Source organism: Crassostrea angulata, chromosome 2 (assembly GCF_025612915.1).
Source record: "Crassostrea angulata isolate pt1a10 chromosome 2, ASM2561291v2, whole genome shotgun sequence".
NCBI lineage: Eukaryota > Metazoa > Mollusca > Bivalvia > Ostreida > Ostreidae > Magallana > Magallana angulata.
The window spans coordinates 31734603-31758738 of record NC_069112.1 but is presented as its reverse complement, the minus strand read 5'-3'; the positions used below and the strand labels follow the sequence as shown (position 1 = coordinate 31758738).

General features: G+C 31.4%; 1 protein-coding gene across 1 annotated transcript; it reads right to left on the bottom strand.

The window, feature by feature from the left end:
• Window positions 1-4957: 4957 nt before the first annotated feature.
• Window positions 4958-8415, bottom strand: LOC128174198 (perlucin-like protein). The gene is made up of 4 exons (XM_052839809.1): window positions 8124-8415; window positions 5912-5979; window positions 5640-5730; window positions 4958-5190 (listed from the first exon to the last, which is right to left on the bottom strand). The coding sequence occupies exons 1-4, from the start codon at window positions 8413-8415 to the stop codon at window positions 4958-4960; spliced, it is 684 nt and encodes a 227-aa protein (XP_052695769.1).
• Between the last annotated feature and the right edge of the window lie 15721 nt (window positions 8416-24136).

Below are 24136 nucleotides of genomic sequence, written 5' to 3'. Positions count from 1 at the left end.
TTACTATCAAGAAACATACACAAAAATGGCATAAAATATCGCATAATGTATTTGTTATACTGAATTTTAAATATATTGAACTAACAAATTATTTCTCTTGCAAGAAAGTGCTTTAAACATTACAAAATAACATCAACATGTTGTCAGTTGAAAAAAAAAGAGAAATCGATAAAAACTAAAAACAGAAGGTCATCTAAATAAATGTTTTATAAAGGTTTTTACGGTGCAATAACAAAAATCATGGTATGATTTAAATAACTTGGTAAGAAAATAATTTGCATCGATATCATTGAAAACGACATAAGTCAACTTTATTTCCCAAACATTTGCATTGATATCATTGAAAACGATAAAAGCCAACTTTATTTCCCAAACATTTGCATCGATATCATTAAAAACGATATAAGCTAACTTTATTTCCCAAACAAGTGTCCGTAATGTTGTTTAAGCACATTTCCAATGAAAAAAAGTAAAACATAGTAGGCCCCAATTCATTTAATATTTCAAAATTCAATTTAATTGATTCTAACATACTAAATGTGTAAGATGAACTATACATAGATAATGTGTTTAAAAAAAAAATACTTATACCGGGTACACAGTCATATACTAAAAACGAAAGTAAAATAAAAACCCATACATTCAATCAAACTGCATATTGTAAAAATCAGTCGATGAAATTTCAAACAAAGAAATATTAAACGTTTCGAATAAATCTAACTCTTTTTACGTAGCAAGGATGTTTTGTGACGATTTTAAAATGTATACAGACTAACAAAAAAGAAATACTTCGTACCTAAGGAGGAAAACCCTGGAACCCGGAAGTAGATATTTTTTATGGAGCGTCGTTGCTATCAACCTTTTTTTAAATTGTAAGTCATAAAATGGATTTAATAAAATTAGCTGATTGAAAAAAGTGCTGTATAACTATAGAAAAAATACGTATTTACTAGAATGGACTACTTTCATGAGGTTAGATTATTGGTTGAGGCTTTAATTGAAATTGATATTCAGTTTTCATAGAAATCCAATTTATATATAAAAAAAAAGTTCGTAGCAATTGCAACTTTTAGATGAATTGTTTGACAAACGGCGGAAAAGTGGTTGAAATTAAATCCCTACTATTGTTTGGGGCTAAAATGTAAGGTAAGCTATTTATATTCATTTTTATGTGAAAATAATTGAAATACCTGAAATATCATTTTTTTCTAGAATATATATATATCTGATAAACACGTGTCAAATACATTAACCCGTAAATAAAGCATACAATCACGAACTTTTCCACTAAATGTATGCATATATTCTCTTTATTCATAAAGTGTTATTCAAAAGTAAAAAAAAAAATAATGGGTGTACACGAGTGCAAAGGACTATATATGATAAGGGCCTAAAATGGCCCCCTAAAATGAACATCTGTAAATCTTTGTTTTCTTTGTACAGATATATATGTGATGTTTATACATTCGCGGGGGTGTTAAGGAAGCATATGGGCAATATGCCGTCTTATTTTGACTGTTGTATTCAAAATCGTGAAATTAAATAATTATTTTAAATAAGATCAAAAACTTAATATTATCCTTTAAAATAGATGTCAGTGCAATAAAATCGGGTAGTACATCACTGCCACATTGGTGCATTATCACGTGACAACTATAAATAGCTTACGTATATTCCTAAACATAAAATGAGATAGAACAATACTACCCCGCGGTTTCCAAAATAAAATAAACATACCAAATGAAGCCAAAACATCTCAGTTTAATCAAAACTGCTGCTAGAATCCTATGTTTTTCCTTATTAAAAAGTTATTCATCCGGTTCTCGTAAAACCTTCCCAACTTTTATAAAGTTTGCACGGAAAACGGCAAAATGCATTAAAACAACACACACCATGGGATTCTAGCAGCACTTTTCAATTTAAGCATTGATCAAACTAACGATACGTATAAAATTTCAAGTTCAATATACACGGGGTAGTGTTGTTCTAGTCGGATTTTTATATCGTAAACAACGACAGAGGAAAGCCTGGCCGAGAAATAAAAGCAAATATACATACCTTTTAGCGAATGATTTATAAAACTAACATCTCCCCCAGTATCCTTATGTTCAATTCTCAATAAATCACACCACAATACTTTATTAGAGTTCTTAGATTAGTTATATTTTGAATATGTTTACAATGCTTTCCGATCAAATTCACACGACATTTAACTTTTAGTCATGACGTCATCAATGTGTAAATCTACGTAATAGAAACTAATTTCTGGCAAAAATTGTCTTCAGTATTTTCTATTTGTTTTTGGTCTACGTTTCGTTGCTTATATATTTGAATATGTACATAATAACTAAGATTTGCGATTTCACGGAATTACATGTAACTCAGATTCCATATGCTCCCTTAACACCCCCGCGTTATGTTCATTTTGATTCAAGTGCCAACAATTAAGAAATATGGTATCATGAAGACAGTCTTTTCCCGCCATTTTTGCATTTTTAGCATAATACAGCTTGTTTTCAAGCAGTTTTTCTTTCAAAAAACCTAGAGCGCACGCTTGAACAAACAACATATTTTAATCAGAGATGTAGCTAGCCAAGACTAATTAATAACTGACAAAAAATTTTCCTTGTTCAAGCATGCGCTCTATATATCCCATTCGTTTACAGGTAGGAAAAATGTCAATTTTTGACTGATTTTGATTGAATTATAGAAAAACCGTCACTTCTGACGTCATATACTGCAAGTGAGTGCAAATAAATCAAATAAATAGGTGAACAATATATTTTATATCAACTCCTCGAAAAAATAACCTAACATTTTAATATTCCCGAAACACTTTAAAAATGGCGAATTATGGGGGCAAAATTCAACTCATATAATATATAGTTCTTTCAAACATTAAAACACATGAATTTTTGGTTTGCTGCAAGAGCTCAAAATATAAATTCTTCCATCTATAAACTTCTGTAATTCCAACTGGAAACCTTGGTGCTACACAAATGGCAGCATATAAGAACCTTTGATCTTCATTGAACATTTTTCTCCGTACACACAAAATTTCATGACGGCACAATGCTCAAATAGTCCATTGACGTTAGCGTTTTTGACTCATTTGTCAAGCGTTGTCCGTCCATATTCAGCGATAAAACGGTCAGAATTTGTTTAATTTATTTGCAACTTACATAAAATGACCTTTAGATGTTATTGTGATGTTACATGAGATATGGTCTATTATTATTTTTTAATACGAAAAATGCGTACAAAATATGAAAAAAACCCTGATATGCTTCCTGAAGCATATCTTATTACAGTAATTGAGATACATATTTTATGGCGCATTTAAAAATTAAATCATTATATTTTTTCTAAGAAAATACGTCAAGATTTAATCTGAAAAATAATCGTTGATATCATGCAAAGTGTCCGCTCACAATCGAATTTGTCTGAGATTTTCTAACAACCTTCGTACTTCTAAAATTGTTACATTTTGAGCTAGAGTGATATCAGTCAAGATTATAAAAATGGAAAAAAAAGAAAAAATATGTGTGTTTTCCGGTGGTTTTTCGATTGGGAAACATCGCGCACAGTCTTAATAAAGTACCATTTTTTAGTATATTGTGTATAACTATCTGAAGAAAAACATATGTTAAAATTGCGCTTGAGCAGACATGCGCTCTATACCTCCGAATGCAAAATATAGAGCAAAAATTAGAATAATTTCATTTGTTTGCAATTTGCGGGAATTAGGTCATTTAGATGACGTCATAGATAAACAGCGAATGAGCAATGATGACTAAAATCAAGATTAAAGTTACAGGCATCCTCATACAATGATTTGTGAAGTTTTTTTTTATACGATACTATTTAAAAATTGTTTAAAATCGGGGCAGATATTTGACCATACTACACATAGTTCTCTACATGCCTTACTGGAACATTGTAAACATTAAAAATAGGGGAAAATAATTCTTGACAAATATCGTGACCGAGCCCCTCAAAAATATTTACCGAAGTATGTGTTTGGCACGCATTTATCAAATCTTAAATTATTATTGCGTGTTTGTATTGTAAATTAGTTTAATCGTAAAAAAAAAAACATCTGCTTTGTTTGTTTGGAAGGCCGTGACAAACTCTTTTTTGTTATTGTTGACAGTAACACCATTTTTTTTAGATGAGTTACTTTCAAATAAATCAAATGTATAGATTCATTCAACGTAATAACCTCCTAATTACCACCTACGAGAAAGATACTTATTGTTAACTCGCTAAACAACTATCATATAATTATTTACTGGCTGTAAGAACGGTTCATGTTTTATATCCCGATTTCAGAAAAGAAAGTAGAAACCAAGAGATGACTTATGAATTATTTAGAGGGGGGGGGGGGGGGGGGGGGCGGCTATGTAGATTCAGAAATTTGAATTATCGGACTTTGAATGTAGCGTAAGCACTCGCGTTACACCAGAAATGTTGACGGCTAATAGATTTCACAACTAATTACCAAGTTGTATGCACAAGAACTATCGGGTTTTCACGGTTAGATGAAATAACGCGGTTTTACTTTTTGTCGTGAATCATATTAAAAAAAAGACAATTATAATAGAACTTTTTATTGCATTCAGACAACTTTCTTTTACAATTAATACATGTTTGTTAGCAAATGTAATAAAATGCACGAAGAAAAAATTAAAGCCCAGTGCCATATTTCATACTAAAAGTTACTGATAAACAGTTTTAAACAATAACTCTCTTTAAATGTATTAGTACATTATACTACATTTTTAATGTTTATTTTGCAAATATGAGATAAAAGATACATTTCTACACATACAGAAGATGATCTTTTGATATGTTCTTTATTGCAATAAACTCAAAGGTAAAACAAAATACATGCCTACAGAACCCGGAAAAAAATATCTGAGCCATAATTTTGATTAGATATTAAAATAAGATTTTTTCACACAGTTGTAATTATCTCTCTTTCGCAGATGTATTGATAACTTGCCCCACAACTCTCGTCACACCAAGTTAGGCCGTATGGTCGATAAAGGCTGAGACAATCCTGGTTCGCGTAGTTATTCGGTTGTCCTCTAGCCATGTCCCAGGCGCTGTATGAGAACAAGGTGCCGGTAGATTGCCACACCCATTTCCCCTCTACAGTCATGTCAGTGCCTCCCAGCCAAACGTTTCCTGACAGTGTAATTGAAAAAGGAATATTGAAATATTCCCAACATGATTTTTAAACGGGATGATTTTTTCTCACATTGTAGTGCATCTTTTTATTTCTTTGACGCACTACAGAAAAAGCGCCCAAACAATCACAAAGGAGCAACTACATACATTAAAGATTTGTTAATGGTCAATTAACAATTCACGGATGCATGTGTTTATAGATGTTTGTCCGATATATATAAATATAATGTTGTGAAGAATAAGAAATAATATATACAGTTTAAGAACTGTTTTGAAATATTTACATTTGCAAGTATGTTTCCTTACATGAATCCTCTGAGATGTACTTCGGGCTTCACAGAGTTTGATCACGTGACAAACCAAGTGCATATCTAGGTGAATTTTTTAACATTGCTATACATTTCTTTCATTGATAATTTTATGCTATTAATTTTAGCCGAACTTACGTGTAAGCTCCATGGCAAGAGTAAGGATGAAATTATCCTCAGCAGATGATTCAATTTCAACTAGTTTAGCGCCTTTTGACAAACAATCAATCTGAAAAATTCTACGAATGTTTTATCCAAAAAGTGGATTTTCATGAAAACTATGTGTTTAACATGTAAATGAAAATACTAAAACGGTCCTTGGTTCTCGAATCAAGGGATAATATATTGTTATTTGTGAAAAAAAATGATAAAAACTTGATGTTTAACTTTTTTCTCCAATTTTGACTTACTGCAGCGTCACTCCATGTTGCCTCTTTAAGCCCCAACCAATATTCTGAGCTCATGAAAGTAGCCCATTCTAAAAAAAAAAATATTGGTTTTGCACAACATCAGTCCGGGTTTTATATCTTTGGTAAATGCTAGAAACTCATAAAGAGGACATTTAGTTTTAATTATAACACGCATTAATTAGAATATCAATACAAAAATCAAATTAGGAATTTATATTCAATATTGACAAATATAGGATACCATTCTTCACTTCATTGATATTGCTGTATTTGCAAAAAAACTTTTTTTCGATGAAGGTAAATTCGATATATTTAAAGGTCATCGTCAGTTACCTTCAACTACAATGACGAGACAAGTATCTTTGTTATACTAGAATTTTATATATTGACCCTATTCACGAAAATATCACAGTTAAGCATTTAAACAAAGTAAAAACAGAAGAAGAATACTTACATACAATCTATACACACGAACATTTAAGCTAATATTTCATTTTGTAAATATTTTAATTGCATTAAACAAGGCCAAATCAAATTATTTATATGCTATATATTTTGATACGATTTAACAATGGAAAATTACACGAGATTTTTTTGATCGTCACTTCCACTACCGTAATATTAGAAATGTTATGATTAAGCGTGTTGACGATTTTTTTTCCAACAATATTGAATATAGAACTTCAAAAGTTTCAGAGATGGTAGATAGTTTACGGCCGCAGTGCTCTTCGCGTATCATTCGCCGTCACTTCCGGTCGTCACCGGAAGGAAATGACAAATGGTGATTTTTCAAATTTTTTGACTTTAAATTTTTTATGCTTTTACTCGATAGAGACGCTCTCAAAATTCGTAATATGAAATCTGTTTTTAAAATCGATCCACGCATTCTAGAGAATGATGCGAAAGTCCACGTAGCTTAGTCGTTAGTGTGGTGGACTTGTGACAAGGCGATCCGGATTCAATCCACGAGTGTCGAATATTTTATTAATTGTGTTAAAATTTATGATTTTATATTTGAATGATAATGATAAAATTATATAATTTACTTATTTCCAATTTAATTTTATCAAAAAAAAAAAAAAAATAAAAAAAAATAGCGACTTTTCACAGTATAATCTAAGTATAATTATAAGTCAATTATGACGTTCACAGCATGAAGCTCTGCCATTAAGTCAACTGAATGATAACTGAATGGTCTGGAAAGGTGAGTGAATGGCACAAATATGCCATTCATTCACATTTCAGTTACCTTTCAGTCACCCGCCAGTTGACTGAATGGCAGATATTCATCCTGTGGTTATAAGGAATTTTTATACCTTATCTGAAAGTAGGGGGTAATTCTGAAACTGTATCATATATTCATGGTATCATTTAAAACAGAAATCACAAGGAAGACCTACTCGTTACTCGTAACAAGATTGTATCTAGTTGATATTCTATTCTTTATAATTTAAAATGTTCTACCAGTCGATCACAGGTGCGAACAACGTCTACATATATCAAAGAATTTTAAACCGATCAGCGTCGTATGATTGCAGATGTCTCTCTTTAATAAAATGTTGTGAATGTATCTACGATGAACGCCTTAGCTTAAAACAAAATATGCATAATGGGTTTTTTTTTTTAATTTTCTTGACGGTTTTATTCAATCATTTTACTTCTACGTAGATAAACTGCCTTGCAGGTTCTTTTAAAAACCTTTAATATTTTTGAAAATTATTCCAAAAGACGTATATATTGCCTTATTTGAAGCTAAAATCCTTTAAATTACCTTTTAAAGTTTCATTTTCTAGTACATCATAGACGGTTGTCATCTCCGGCATAATATCTTAAGCATTTAATTTCTACAATTACACACTGATTTTTAGAATTCTTTTTTTTTTTAAATCTGGAGAATGTCTAAGGAACTGATACTTTCATGAATTGATTTTGCGACTACAAGTCTAATCCATTATTGTTACTTGTAAAGGTTGGCTGTTTTTGTAAAATATTACTTTTTTGAAGTTGGAAAAAATATGTGATAGAATCATACTACTCCAAAAGAAAAAAAATGAAACAAAGCCTCTTTTTGAAAAAGCATTGCTGCTACATGTATGTTTTTTTGCGACTATTATAATATCTATTTTAAAATATCATGTAAAATTACATTTGCTATAATGAAAAAATACGGCGAAATAAAGTATTTGCACAAACGAAAAATTACAGCACTGACCTGTTCGATAGTATTTCCATCCAGCTTCATCAACAGACGTGCTATATAGTCTACAGAACGCGTGAATACGGCATGTTTTAGTATTGGATTCGAACCCAAAACACTCGCATTTCTGCTGTAGACAAATATACGAACACTGAGTTGGCGATATGTTATGGAGTTTCGTTATTAAATTACTCATGACAGCTTTGTTTTCCAACATTTTTTCTGCAAAGAACATTTGATTTCTTGAGCTTCTTACTGAACCTGCCATACAGACAATGAGACATAACAGCAGAGTTTCAATATTCATTTTGCGATCAAATTAGAGTGGACCCAACAGGTTTACAGAAGATTTCAGGTGTCGAGTTCACGAACTAGATGACCCTAAATTATTCTCTTTATTGCCATGTTTTAAATGATTTTGAAATAACCACAAAAAAAATTCATTAAAACACTCCAATTTTTTTTTCAATAATTCTTACAGTGATCAAAGAAATTATTCGTCGCAGAATGTTTACTATTGCTGCGATACACAATACAGCAATGCTAAAGTGATGTTTAAGATCCTCATTAACAGAACACATAATTTGTTTTTCTTTCTTTTTTTCGTTAATATTTGAACCACATTATCCTCAAGTGGACTCATTTTCAGACACATTTTTAAATTGCTTATTTATTTTACAGAAGTTTTTGAACAACAGTAACTTAAAAAAAGAAGAAAATATGAACGTCAAATTAAGAAATGGATAACATAAAATATTCGTTTTGATGTTTGCAATGCAGAAATTTATTGTCTTTTTTGTTATGTCCTCGATTTTTTACGACATTTTACGACATTGACACTTTACGATTTGATTTTCAATTGATATAAACTATTGTCATAAAATAATCCATTTAAAACATGCATTAAATAATCATAAAAATGAAAATTATTGTTGGTTTCATGAAAATAAGTTGTTCTTGTGTATATTTAAGAAATGTGTAATGCAATTAGAGTAAAACGCAACTGTGACGCCGGGTGGCATACTGGAAAAAGTAAAGAAATTGAAACATAATGTCCATCGCATTTTATTGGTTATGCAATGATATACTGTTCGCACTGGTTACAGCATTTTATTTTTAGGAGAGCTGCCTCTCATTAACAAACGAAGAATGTTTGCATGGATTCTCAACTAAAGTGAGATACTTGAAAAGGGTACATTGATAAATGATTAGTATTATCGTTAAGGTGTATTTAAGTAAGAAAATATGGAGGGAAAGAGAAAACATTTGAAGAAAAAGTTTTATGTTATTTAATGCTTGATTGTTGACACAAATTATATCCTGTTTCTTAAATTAGATATTTGTTTTCCGACATGGGTTCATTCTTTTTAATTGACACAGCTTCCTAATGTTTCTTTTAAATCAATAATGTATTGAATATAACTACAGAAGAGAACATACATAGGCAATATGCCTGCTGTTGAATTCATTTAAATGTATCTATATACTTGAATAAAATACTTCTTAAATTAGAAATATTACCGCATATCTGAGCTATGTCTCAAATATGCGAGTTTATGTCAAGTCGTCGCATATTTTTATATTAAATTCCGGCAAAATATGGTCCATTCACTTTATCCGGGAATAGTTTATTCATACAAGTTGGTTTCTGTAAAATCATCCGCATCTTTCTTTCTAGAAATTTCCTTCGCATGGTAAAGTCGAAAAAAATTAGCTCTCACAAATTCTAAAAAATTTCAATTCAAAAGCCCACCCCTCCCTCCCCGATATTTAGAGCGTATACTGCTGTTGGGTTTAATTTTATTTTGTAGCGATGGATTGGATGATTCCTGTCACCATCAACCTCGTCGAGGTGATGTGAGTGCTCCCTGTTCAGCGTATATCGTCGCACTTCAACGCAAATGAAGGAGTGCCTTTAATTATTAACATTCAACTTGGACATATTTACCTTTAATATGATATATATTGATATCTTTAATTATTTCATAACTTTTGCATAGTTTGCATAATTATCTTAATTGCTTTATTATCTTTAATTATTTCATAACTTTTGCATAGTTTTCATAATTATCTTAATTGCTATCTATGACGTTCATGCATTTGCGTTTACCCAGTGCGTGATTTGCCATATTTGGGCCGTCATTTATCTGGGTGCAGCCCGTCGGTAGCCCCCGCAATTATCACCGCGGCCATAAGCGCCACAAATAAAAAAAATGGTCAGTACTCCTGAGTTTTGTTTTTTATGACAATCTGAGATAAAACCTTTATATTCATGTGAACAATGAATAATGATCTTACTTTTAAATAAAATGAAATGAAAATCGGTGTAAATATTTCAATTATTTTCATTGACGTGTCTGTGTTAATTATATATATATTGATATGCTCCGAAATTCGTTATACACATGTATAGATATAATAAAATCTAAATATAGTTATGATTGGCAGACGAGAGAGAGAGAGAGAGAGAGAGAGAGAGAGAGAGAGAGAGAGAGAGAAATTTAGTTACATTTCGGTAACCTTTCATTTCAAGAGCTTCATCCTGTAGTTATAAAGTGAGGCACAGAAAACCAGCGGTGTCAATAAAAATTATGTCTTTTTAACCTACTTTATCTTGAATTTAAAATCTCTTGCTTAGAGCCTGCTGCAGGTGTAAATTCAAAATTAAATGTTTAAGTTTTGATAGTTTAAGCATATTAAAATCCAACAAAAGGTCCAAATACCATGTCGATGATCAAAATAACATACATGTCATAAGTTCGGGACCTGTGACAGTTCAGCTTTTATTTACCCAATCCCACATTTCAACCTATGTCAAATATATTTCACAATTTAAAAAAAAAACTTTGCTAAAGGAGGTGAACATGGAACAATTTTTAAAGGGCTCTGTTTGATGTATATAATGATATCGGGAAACCATTTAGAAACAGCTTTCCTCAGTAAGATATACCACTTATGATAATCCATGCGCGCTGCCATATTGTTAAAACCATTACCTCCCCGCTCAGTTATCTCTAAGCATCTAAGAGAGAAACTGGAAATGGATGTAAAGAGTTGTCATTTTGAAACAGGGTTGATGGAGAACGATTTTGGATCTCAGAAAGATACATTCCAACCACTTGTTAATGTTACATGTAAGCAGAATGGAATGTCCCCGGGTCAGTGTCATTGTGACCAATTTTTTCTTGCATTCGGGAATTTCTTAATTTGTTGGTATGGGATTGAAAATGATGTGTGCTACATTAATGAGCACACAAGGTGCATTACTCAGCATCCTGATTTCAAAAATGTTACGTAATTAGTTTTGTTATCCATCTGACAGCATAAATGGAACTGTCATACGTATCATCAAGATCTAAACTAAGATAAAAAAAAAACATCAGAGAGGATGGTTTCTAGAGCTTAACATAAATAAAAAGTAACGGTAAGAAAACCCCACAAAAGAAATGAAATTAACATTTTTACATTCATTTGAAATTTACAAAGAGCATTTTATTTATGTAAACACTGACTACATGAATAATTCGTGGAATCGCCAGGTCTTAGATTTAATAGCGGTAGACGTTTTTATTTCAAAGTGAATGACAAAGTTGAATATTTGAAAATGATCAAAGAACAAGTTCTTTTGTGACAAATTAAGTTTATCCTGATTTTGTGTGTTATTAATGTGTGCATCAGTCAATATCAGGTCTACTCATTTACAGACTGTACTCATAGAAATGATTGTTACCTTAATTACTGCTTTAGGAATAAACATCTTTATGAAAATTAAATCAAAGTATTCAGAGTACAGATATCCCTATTTATTTGAAGTGTCTTGAAAACGTTTTCATAACATGGTATAACAACAAACTAAATAGACACGTTGGGTCATTAATATTGAAATATTGGAATTAATAAAAGTATCAATAGATAGCATTTATTTGAATGCATTTGAATCGTTAATATATTAAATCGTTGGAAATGTAAGATACTGCATGTAACATTAACTGTTGTGCACGATCTTAGCTTGATAACGGGATCTCTAATTAAGGGCTATTAGAAAAACAAGCATTCTGAGAGTATTGCATAAGCAATAGACGTCCCCTACCGGTTTGTAGAAATTTGTGAAAACAATGCACTGTTATGCAGAATATCATTTCTTACCGTCTCAACAGACCAACCCGATAACGGACCCGATTGTAATAATACATAAAACCCTGTCGATAAAATTTAAAACACAATGCTTGACACTATTTTACAGAACTTATTTGTTTGTTAGAAACAATAAAAGAAATGGTCCAAGAAATGTACGATATTATTACTGACAACATACTTTCCTCGTTTATTTGATACACACCGACCCCGATAACGAACAATAATTAAAAAATTGGAATATTAAAAAAATAATTTTCTCGAAAATATGTCAACCAGACGCTACAGAAGTGTAAACTTGATCTGTAGTTTGACATTTTGAAGCTGTTCAGCAAATCTCATATTATTCCTCAAACGCATAAAGAAAATAAGTGTGGAAAACTGAAGTGGGACAGACAGACGGACGGACAGACGGAGAGACGGACAGACAGACGGACTGACGGACGCAGAGGAAAGCTATAGTCCCCCCCCCCCCCCGATGAAAACCGGTAGGGGACTAAAAATGTAATCCGCTGCCGAGCAACTTTACATTGCAAATTCAAAGTAATGAGCATGTTACAAAGAACAAGAATACCAAGTTTACAAAATATCAGACTCGAACTGTTCAACTGATGTCCTATACATAGTACGTTCTCTATTAAATTGGAGCTACAGATGTGTGCATTAAACGAATTTAAGGTAGCTCCATACTCGTAAAATTCTCTGAGGAAAGTTGAAAAACCGAACTGATTTCGACTTAATAGACTTAACTGTCATCAATTGTTAGAAAAAATATACATGTCATCACACTTTTTGAGATGCCAGATAAACATAAACTAAAGCGTATTTTAGCATTAGAAAAATGTATTTTTTTCTGTTAAAAGTAAAATCTTGTTGGCAGAAATTTGTTTTTCTTGTTTAAATTTAATGTCAACTTTATCAGAAAACTAAAATTACAAAAATATTTTAAAATTAATCTTTGGAATAAGAAAAACTATAGCATTTAAACATACAACTGAGAGAAAAGTCAGAAAAAGAGTTATTTCCCCTTTGCATAGATAAAATATATAAAAATTTGGAAATTTAGTATAAAATTAAGTGCGAAAATATCTTTAACCTACCAATAATTCTAATTACATCCATGTGATTATATTCACATAAAATAAATAAAACTATCTTGCACAATTTTTAAAGAATTCAAAGTTTTACAAAAAAGTGTGACGTCACAGAACACTGGATCTACTTTAACTGTTTTTCTGTCAACCTCCGGTAAACCGTAGCTATATCGTTGTCATTGCTTACAGAATCAGTTCGGCTAAATAGCAGTGATATAAACTACGCATAAGTAGGTACGTATGGCAGCTAAGCATATCTGATGTGAATTGCTTTCATAACTCATCTGTAGTAATGAAAACGATTTCAAATACAGCATTCTCTTTGTTGTTTAAAAAGATAATGGAGATACATTTTAAGAGCCACATTTTAGTATTTTCTTTGAACCCACGTAATTTTAATTACCCATAAAATTATCTGAGAGAAGTCAATCAAATAGTCAAATAATTGTCCTAAGTTGAATACATAGAACATTAAAAACGGAGTTTACAGCAATTTTCTATTCCTTCAGGGACACAAAAATCAAACCTCACATATTACACAACAAAATGTGCCACATACGTTTCACATACATTAAACATGTATGATACGTATGTAACCTCACGTACGTTTAACGTGATTTAAGTACCACGTGTGTTTAACGTATGTTAATGAACATATGTGAAACGTATGTTACACGTGTGTTAAACAAACGTGATACATTCCATACGTTTTACGTATGTGGATCCAACGTACGTTTTTCACATGAACTACATACGTATCACATGTAAATTGCTTAAAATTGAATTACTTGAATATTTTTAATATTTCAGTTCATTCTTGATATACTTCATCTTGCTGCTTGAATCACTTTAATTGATTACTCAGTAACTTCAGTGGATCTTTGGAAACATTCATTTTGCATTTCCAGCTACATGTACTTGTTAATCTAAAATTAGAGTTACAGAAAAAAGACAGTTTCGAAATTAAAAATGAATTTAATTCCTTGAATGATTACATTTAGATTTATGTTGTTGTCATTCTTCTGTGCTTTAATAGTTTCTGAAAAAAAAACAAAGAATTTAACATTAAATTTCATTTTATGATAAAGTAAAAGAACAAGTGCACTTAAGGATATGTGAACCTGACGAAAACAAGTTCATTGCGCAACGCGAACTGTCGTCTGGCGACAAGCAATCGTATTTCACATCGACGGTTTATTTGCTTAATTTAAGGTTTAAAACAGTGATATAAAATGTGTAAGTTTATGAATTTGCATAAAATATAATTTATATCAACATTTACATCAAAAGGTTTTACTTTTTTAATCATTTACAAACTTAAAGTTTACGACATACTTGCGCCGATTTCCGGTAATTTCCCAAATCTCGATGTAAACAACAAGTCGGAATGACAAAAACTGATGGATATTATTAGTGTATGAAGAATATTGCGAACACAAACTGATGTCGGGTGTCATAAAAAGGGAATGGAAAAAAGGACGAGACCATACACCAGTTCCCTGTGATCTAAACCTGCCATTTGCAAGCAGTAAGCATGGTAGGTGTCTTATCATGACATGTGCTATATTGTATTATGTTAACGTTACAGATTATTATGCTCGTATATTATCCACGTGAAAACAATATCGCCTAGCCTATATGCAGAATAGCTACACAATAATCCTAATTTGTTCAAACATAAAAATTATTCATTGTTAATTCAGTCAGTGTTTGTAATTAAAATAATCACAATTTTAGTTCGAATTTTCTTAAATGAAATTAACCATCTGATGATAAATGGTAAGGTTGACCGCATAGAGGGCCCTGAGTTTACTCTAGCATATGACAAGCTTATTTACCAACATTTACTCACAAAATATTTTTAGTCTAACACTTTCATTCACATTAGCTTGAACAGTATATTTGTAAGGAATAGGTTATATGTTTGTATTGATGATTTTTTTAGCACATACTGGCGTGCGACCAATTCTCGCCGAGTACCATTTCTCGCCAGTCATTGTGACGTCATTTTATCAACACATAAAATTATATACAAAAAATGACGTCACAATGTACTGGCGAGAAATGGTACTCGGCGAGAATTGGTCGTACGTAGTATAGTTCATAACATGAAGAATTAATCTTTTATTCACTATCAATAACTGATAATGTTGATTCTCTGTACTGTGAAAACATTTGAACAGCTGACTGATATTCACCTTTATTGAACTGTAAAAATCAAAGTATAGTTGAAAGAAAAATTAGTATATCATGGTTTATCGGTTGATAGAATTGCTCACATCACATTTAGATTTCATGTGCTGGGTTCATTATTGTTACAAATTCTTATTTTTTTCCCATTATTTTCAAATCATTAAAACGCAAGATTTCTAAATACACACAGTTATATAAGATATGAAATTGTCAAGTTAAGTAACATTAATTTAAATTTTCAAGATTAGAATAAAATGTTGACAACTTTCACCTGATATCAAATTTTTAAATAGAATAATCCATTTATATAAGGTTCTGTCTGTCTATGTTACATACACTTTCATGATATGCCTATATGAATTTTATATATTTTTCTACATGTAGATTCTTAAAATCATCCTTTCATATACCGGTAAGTCCTTCTTATATGTTATAAGTTATAGTACCAGTAATATCAGGTTTTTTGGGTTTTTTTTAATACAGACTTTTCAAACCTCCAAGAGATGAGAACATCACTGGTATGTGTTAACGAGGTCATTCCTAATACAAGACACAATGCGGAAAAATATAAGACTAATGTAAAGAACTGAAACCATGAGTGATGAAGAGAAGAGCTGATAATCAGATTATTGTCTCTGTTATATTCATCCTGATAAAGCCTTTCCCGATTGATGCCCTGGATCATTTATTTGGTAATTTAAGGATGACAATATTTATTTCAACATTTATGATATAATATTAACACAATTAATAAGTAGCACAACATATCCTGAAATATGAAACTAGACCAAACCAGTGATAATCTACCATTTATGATTTATTACATTTACTTGGATTTGAAAACCATTTCTGAAACTCCAAAAGTCATGAATAATTTGGACATATAATGCATACAATTAAGAATTAGTATTGTAAAAGAATATATATTATGATAATGCATATGCTATAAGAAATACAGTTGATAGATATCAATTCAAAAGGTGTTTATACTGACCAAGTGCAGTAATGAAGTTTGTAATGGCTATATACTGTTCATGTGGAGAAACTGGTTTTTAAAATATATGTCTTATGTTTATAATTATGTTTAATTTGATGATTGCATAGTATATAAAATCATCATTTCTGTCTATTAGTGTCTGTCTGTCCATCCATTTATCTGTATGAAGTCTGTTTTATTTTATAACCCTGATGAGGTTACTGATGTAGATCAAGTTGAGATCATCATTATCACACTTATATACAACAAGCCTCACAGAAAATATCAGTCCTCTTAAATCACAGAGTTTTTGAATGAGTTATGAATGTATGGTTGAGTAAAATTTTTATTTTAAATATTTTTGAAATGATTTTTGTGAATAAGAATATTTTTGTTATAACTTATCCTTATCTATATTTTTATCATTTTTGCATGAAAAAAATATACATATCCTAGTTAGGCCACACCAATATAATTTCTTGCTTGTCGGACATTAAGATACAAGCGGGCTAGCGATAAAATAATAAGATTATTGTTTTTTGTAGCCAAAATTTTGAGGCGGTCCATAATGATATGATTTGTAAAGTTTTATTTAAACACGAGCATGCAGGATCCGATAAAAAAGAAATTTAATTGGTGTGGCCTTCCACATTTTCTATATTTTAGTTCAAATTGAGGCTGAACCATTGTAATATATTACCCTGCATAATCATTCTGATAAAGTCTCAATCATACATTATAAATAGCATCAAGACCAATATGGGGACCAAGGAGGGGTTCAAAGTTCAAAGGAATTATAGGATTGCATACAATCATGTATATACATAAGGACAAATCATAAATCATTTCAGAATCTGCAGTGTTGTTTAGTCCATTCAGATAATATGATTTAAAGAATTATCATGATTAAGTATCAAATATCATTTTATACCTGTAATCATTTGAAAGATTCTCCTATTTTCCGACACCCATTTTAATGCAATACCTTACAAATCAGACAAAACTTTTAAAGATTGATAGAGGAAATTCAAATTAATTACAATCAGTATATGATTTTTATGAAACCTGTGATTTATTTGGTTTGATTGTATTTGAAATCTTTCAACAAAGGCTTAATAAAGATTGTGTGTATTAAAGTTTTCATGCATGTTTTTCTTTTTTGTGTACAGAGACTAGAGTTTCTTGATTATATCAGATGCACAACTATGACACTCTGTTAATTACCATTAAAATAAACTCTTTAGGAAGTGAAAAAATTGTTAAATTAAAGAATCATTTTCTCTTTATATGATTAGTTTTTAGAAATACTACCATTTATGGCAGTGTTGACTTTCATGAAGCGCGCAGAGTGATTTTTTGTAAAAGTCAGATCAGAGAAAATTCGGATTTTCAGCCTTTTTAATTCAATTAGTTGTAGTATTTACAACACAACTCCTTTAATTTTGTTCGACAAGAACTTATGCAGGTTCACAGTATAACTAGTTGAAAGAAATCGCCATTTAAAACTGAATTATACGTCTTTTTTTAACAGCATGTAGGGTTTGTAGCATCTATTTCAATAGAGGTCAGAGGAAATTCAGACGTTATTATCTTTTTTTCTAATTCACGAACATGCCAATTATTTATTACTAATTTTTTTCTATTTATCATTTCTTCAAAAGTACATAAAAAAAAATAAGAGTGTAATTATAGGAAATTGTATTTTTTGCAATTTTTCTAGCTCGGGTCACGTCAAAAAATGTCACTTTTTTAGTGGTCAGAGGAAATTCAAACTTAAATAGCGGATTTAATAAAAGGAATTCTTATAATCCATTTACAGATAAATAGAGTATTTTATTAACCTTTTTAATATTTTGGTGAGAAAAGTTTTCTAGTTAATTGTAAATATGTCTTTTATGACATTTTAAATTTGCATTTAAGGTTTTTTGTCTCGTTCTAATTTTTTGAACATGGGTAAGTTTGAAGGTCGTTGTCATGGAAACGAACTCACGAACATATGCTTAAAATGTCTTTTTTGACAAAAACAAATGGATTAGAGTCTGTTTAAACAATTTTTTCAATTATTCAATTAGTTTCATGTCAGGTTCACATGTCCTTAAGCTATAGAGAATGGGCCCTTTTTCAGTGCCGTTTATATGCAGAAAATATCAACAAATTGCTTTTTTCTCGTAATAGTTAAACACTCATGGATACTTCTGATTTATATGCACACTTAAATTTACCAAAATTAGAATACAATTTAAAAAACTGAGGATTTTTAAATGCCTATAAATAATCAAAATCCGGAAAAATCAAACCGAACCTACTTGAATAGTGTCTATTTAAATCAGAGGGAGGAGACATTTAAAGCAACATTGCTCTGTAGGTGGATCGATTGGCGCGTTTGCTGAATTATACTTTATGCATTATTTTACGTCTGAAAAAGATCGAATGAAGCTTTGAAGTTGCATATTACCATAGTCACCAAACAAACATTCCTGACCATACAAAGATGAAGGAAAGCGATCTAAAACGTGTCAATGTTTTACAGTGAGCACATTTGACAAACGTTTACCTGTATAGAAACCACGTGATTGTTTGAAATAATTTATTCCATGCGTGAGTTCAAACATGGGTCACGCAGGTAATAGCTTTCGCTTGCTATAGGAAAAACCTTGAAATTTTCATACGTTCTTTCATTTTTTAGGTACCAGCCTAACCGAGTACAAACTTATTACTTTCACAGGAGTTTACTAAATGTATAACGCGTATTTTGTCTTTTCCACAAGTTTGTACTCGGTTAGGCTGACAGTAAACAAAGGCTTTAAAATGAATGCCTGTCCTCGATTTACTATACAAAATCACGAATGTCTGCTGACCCCTACTATGTTTTAAAGCTTCGTGCTTTTTATATACAATAAATTCAGCGCTAAAACTTGTTAATTCTTATGGAATAGATATCAATAGATAATGTTAGGGGAAAAAATATGCTTAATTTGATTCTTCATTTTTTCACTTTTCACCGGGGCCCATAAGTGTACTCGTCCTCTACAAAATGCCTCAGTTGCTTTTTTATTCAACAATATTGTTGAAGAAATACAGGATCCATTTAGATTGTATTACAAATATAACATGAAGAAAGTTTACAATTGTGAATGATATTTTCTTTTATTTGCAAGCTCTCAGAGAGAGAGAGAGAGAGAGAGAGAGAGAGAGAGAGAGAGAGGGCAAAATAAAAGGTCAATCACAAGTATTGATTTGACAAAATAAATTTTTACCTCTATTCATCCTAATTTTTGTCCACCTCCAACTTCTTCCTTTTTAATAGTTTCCCATCACAATGCTTGTTTGAACTTCTTTCTAAAATATTAATACAAACTTAAGTACATACAATCATTAGAGTTTTTAAATACATGATAAAAAATATAATTTATACATGTAAGCGGAAAACAACGTATACAGGTAAATATTTTTTTATGCAAATAAGTTTGAATCATTTAGGTGAAATGATATTCTAAAGTACCTTACACATAGTTTCACAGTCCCAAGAAAAGTGTGTGTGCGTGCATGGGGGGGGGGGGGGGGTCAACTCCTTGATAATTCACTTTTTATATGAAAATTAAAGAAAAATCTTTGCTGCAACAAAAATAAAAAAAAATGGGGGGGGGGGGGGGGGGGGGGGTATGGGGTTGGGGGGTGACTGGATACATGCCTGTATTAATCCTTCTCTAAATTGAATTACCTTTATCGGTCACTAAATTAGCAACCACATTGCAACTGTCTTTGAACTCCGCGAAGAACGTTTGGATCCTGGATCATTCATTACAAAATCTTCAGGCTACATCAAAACAAGTCTTTGAAATATCCATTTGCTATAAAATATAATGCATGCATTAGATATATAGATATATCAAAATTTTACACTTACTTTCTAAGAAATACAAATGTACTAAGAAATACAAATGTAGGTGTCATGCAACAGATTATCATTAATTATCCTGAACACCCAGTGACTTCTACTTTTTGTGAAGTATATCATAGAAATCCAAACCTTTGAGTTATTTATTAGGTTGGGTTTGTACGGAAAAATTTCCCAGCATTGTTGATGACCCTTTAAAAAATGTTTAAATTGTAAAATGCACCGGAATGTGTACTTACATTATGATTTTATCAATTGAAAGAGACATCTGTCATTGACGGTGTTAGCTAGTTGATGTCCTCTTCCAGGGATATGTCAAGCAGCCAATGCATGCCTACAAAATGTTTCAATTACCATGCAATAAGAATACAACTTAATAGAGGCAATTCAGTAATCATTTCACTTAAGTAGTTGCAATGGAAGACCTACTCGTTACTTTGCATAGGCTTTGCTCTAGTTTTTCTCTACTTTCAATATTTCAGTTTTCAAATGTGTCTTATCCAAGATCGACATATATTTTATGTGTTTTAATTAGTATTGATTCTTCTAAATTAACTAAACCAAATAGCTGCTTAGTTGTAGCTCTCTGGGGAAACATCATTGTTATCGTCATTTATTCAACCCGAATTTTCCCGGAGAGTTACAGTTACAGCTCCGTGCTACAGTTTACTCTTTTGCCATCGGTAATTGTACGATATAATTTTCAAATGCAAGTAAATAAAAACGAATGCTTGACAATCATTACCTCTGCTAAATTTATCCTGCAGTTCGATCTGCTGCCTCCGTGACGTAAAAATGTGACGTATATTTTATCATTGACAAAACTTAAACCGATTTCTTATTAATTCCGGATTCGTTGTCAAATTAATTTTAAGAAGAGGCTTCTGTCAATGAAACAACTTTATTTATGCATAACTACATATAAAGTTTAAACCAATAAACATGCACAGTAGCAAGGCTTTTCTCCACACATGTTCACATGCATTCATTTCAGAGACATGAGTGATAAAGCAACATCAGACATGTACATGCAGATCATGCACAGATTCAGAAAATTCTTTCCGGGGGGGGGGGGGGGGGGTTCCGAAGGACAATTGTGGGTCCCGAGGCATATTTGCAATAATTTTACTATGTAAATTTCATTAACTTTCATTTTCCGGGGGGGGGGGGGGGGGGTCCTATCAACATAATATTGAAAACCATTTTTCTCTATCCAAATTGAATCGTAAAAATTCCAAATCAATAGCTACGTATATTGTGCATGCCTTCACACATATGTAAAACATATATTATTAACGCACGTGTAACATATGGTTTTTAGAACTCATGCATGTTTACGATGTGTTTATTAACATATGTGTAACATGTGGTTGAAATCTACATATGTAAAACATATGGTTCACATTCGTTTAACATATGTAAAATCTAACGTATGTTAAGCATATGTGATTTTGAACGTATGTTATCACACGTATGTTAACCATGCGTTTCTCTACATATGTGTAACGTACGGTCTGACTTCACGTGTGTGTTACGTAAGTTTAACGTATGTTGTACATGTGTTAAGTTCAAACATATGTGAAACGTATGTGGCACATTTAGCTGTGTAAACATAATATTGAATATCATTTTTCTCAATTCAAATTGATTCGTAAAAATTCCAAATCAATAGCTACGTATATTGTGGTTGTCTTCAAGTATTTAAAGAACAATTAAAAAAAAAATAAAAAATAAAAAAAATAAAAATAAAACAAAACATGTCGATTTATTATTTATTCATGACTGCATAACATATCATACCTTGTACATTTAACATAATACAGTCAAATTCTATGTTTTTCAAGTAATAATTTTGCCTATATGGAATGATAAATCTAAAACACAAACACTTTAACGATGTATTATAGCTACATGCAACAATAGGCGGTAAAAAATTGAGATTTAAATCCGACTGGCTTTCTATAAATATTTTTCTAAAAAATAGAAATAGAAAAAAGAAAGCCTACTATTTAAAGTAGTTTTTTCCCTCTGGGAAAATGGAGAGATTACAGCCAGTTTTCATTTGGGGGGGGGGGGGGGGGGTTGGTTAACTATGCAGGAAAAGCTGCTATCAGTTACATTGAGGGGTTGTCAGGCGACGGAGAACAATCATGTATTTCATTTTGACCTCATGATAAATTTTATTGATGGTACATGTAAAACGGTCCCAATGAATATTTGAAATAGCTGACGAACGACACGTTGATCCTGATGTGCGGCCTAGGGGATTCAACCAGGAGGTATTACTAGTATAAGGCAAACATATGAATATGAACTAGACACGATCTCGTTCCTAGCAACGAGGAAGTCTTCCGTCTGGTTATAGAATTTGAGATGTATATGTTTGATCTTGATTTTGCTATTTAACAACTAAACATGATTTAGAATAGAAGAACAGGGTCTACATGTTAAGAGTCAGATACTATTTTGTTTCATTTGTAAGAGCTTTGTTTGAAAACATTTAGACCCCTCTTGGTCTTTAGTTTTAGAGACCAGCCCCTTCTTCTTGCTATCAAATGAAAGGTTATTTATTTTTTATTTAATTCTTAAGACATTTTGTTCAACAAGTGTTTAGAAAGTCGTCACCATTCTTGAGATATCTGAGAAAAAACGTTTTAGCAACCGGTCCCTTATACCTTATTGGGGCCGCTGAACCAAATTTTGAAGGTTGCATGTTGTAAAGTATATCATTTTGGGCATCTTTTTTTTTCTAAAGTGCATTTCAAAATATTTTTCCTTTCTGAGATATGGGAGATCAAAATTTTGAACTTTTGGTCCCTAAAACCCCTAATTACGTAACACATGATAAAATCATTACATTGCTTGGATACATAATTGTAAAATTAACATATTTGCTTCTATAACCTTTCACAAAATATCCCTCAGTAAAGGGCTACATATGAAAGATTTTAGAGTCCTTTGGTTCCCTAATTTGAGGGGCCAGCCCCTTTTTCTTGATATCAAATGAAAGGCTATTTCATTTTAAACAGGATATTTTATTCTAAACAGATTTTACCTAACATGTTTTAGCAAAATATTTTTCAGAAAAGAGATAAACAAAGAAAAACAGTAAAAATAACGACTTTTTTAAATCTCAATTTTCTGGTCCAGGCGATCTCAGCGCTGTTTGAGTATGACAAAAATGAATGCCTAAAAACACAACAACAATCGTTTGACTACAATCCCTGAAAGTTTGAATTTAATATCTTCAATCGTTAAGGAGAAGATCCCAGGACAAGCTGACCCTCTGAAAATCGCTAAAACGTCAATATCTCAAAAACGGAAATGACGTCATCAACATAAAAAAAAAATACGTAAAAGGTTTATACCAGTATCTATCATATCTAAAAGTTTAATGAAAATCAGTTGAGTCTTTTTTGTGAAATCGCGTGTACAAAATTTGCTGGAGAAAATTAAGAAATGAACTCAATGTCTACCCAAGTTATACTCGTATAACCTGGGTTGGGGCAATTTACGCTTTATAATCCGCGAAGCGGATTATAAAAAAGCGTAAATTGCTCCAACCCAGGTTATACGAGTATAACTTGGGTAAATATTGAGTTCATTCCTTATAATTTAATTTTCTGGAATTTGCTGTACAAATTGAGTCCGTTTTACTTTTAAAAATGATATAAATCTGTTCAAAATTCAAACGTAACGTCAAGTGAATTAGTACGTTGGTGCATTGTGACGT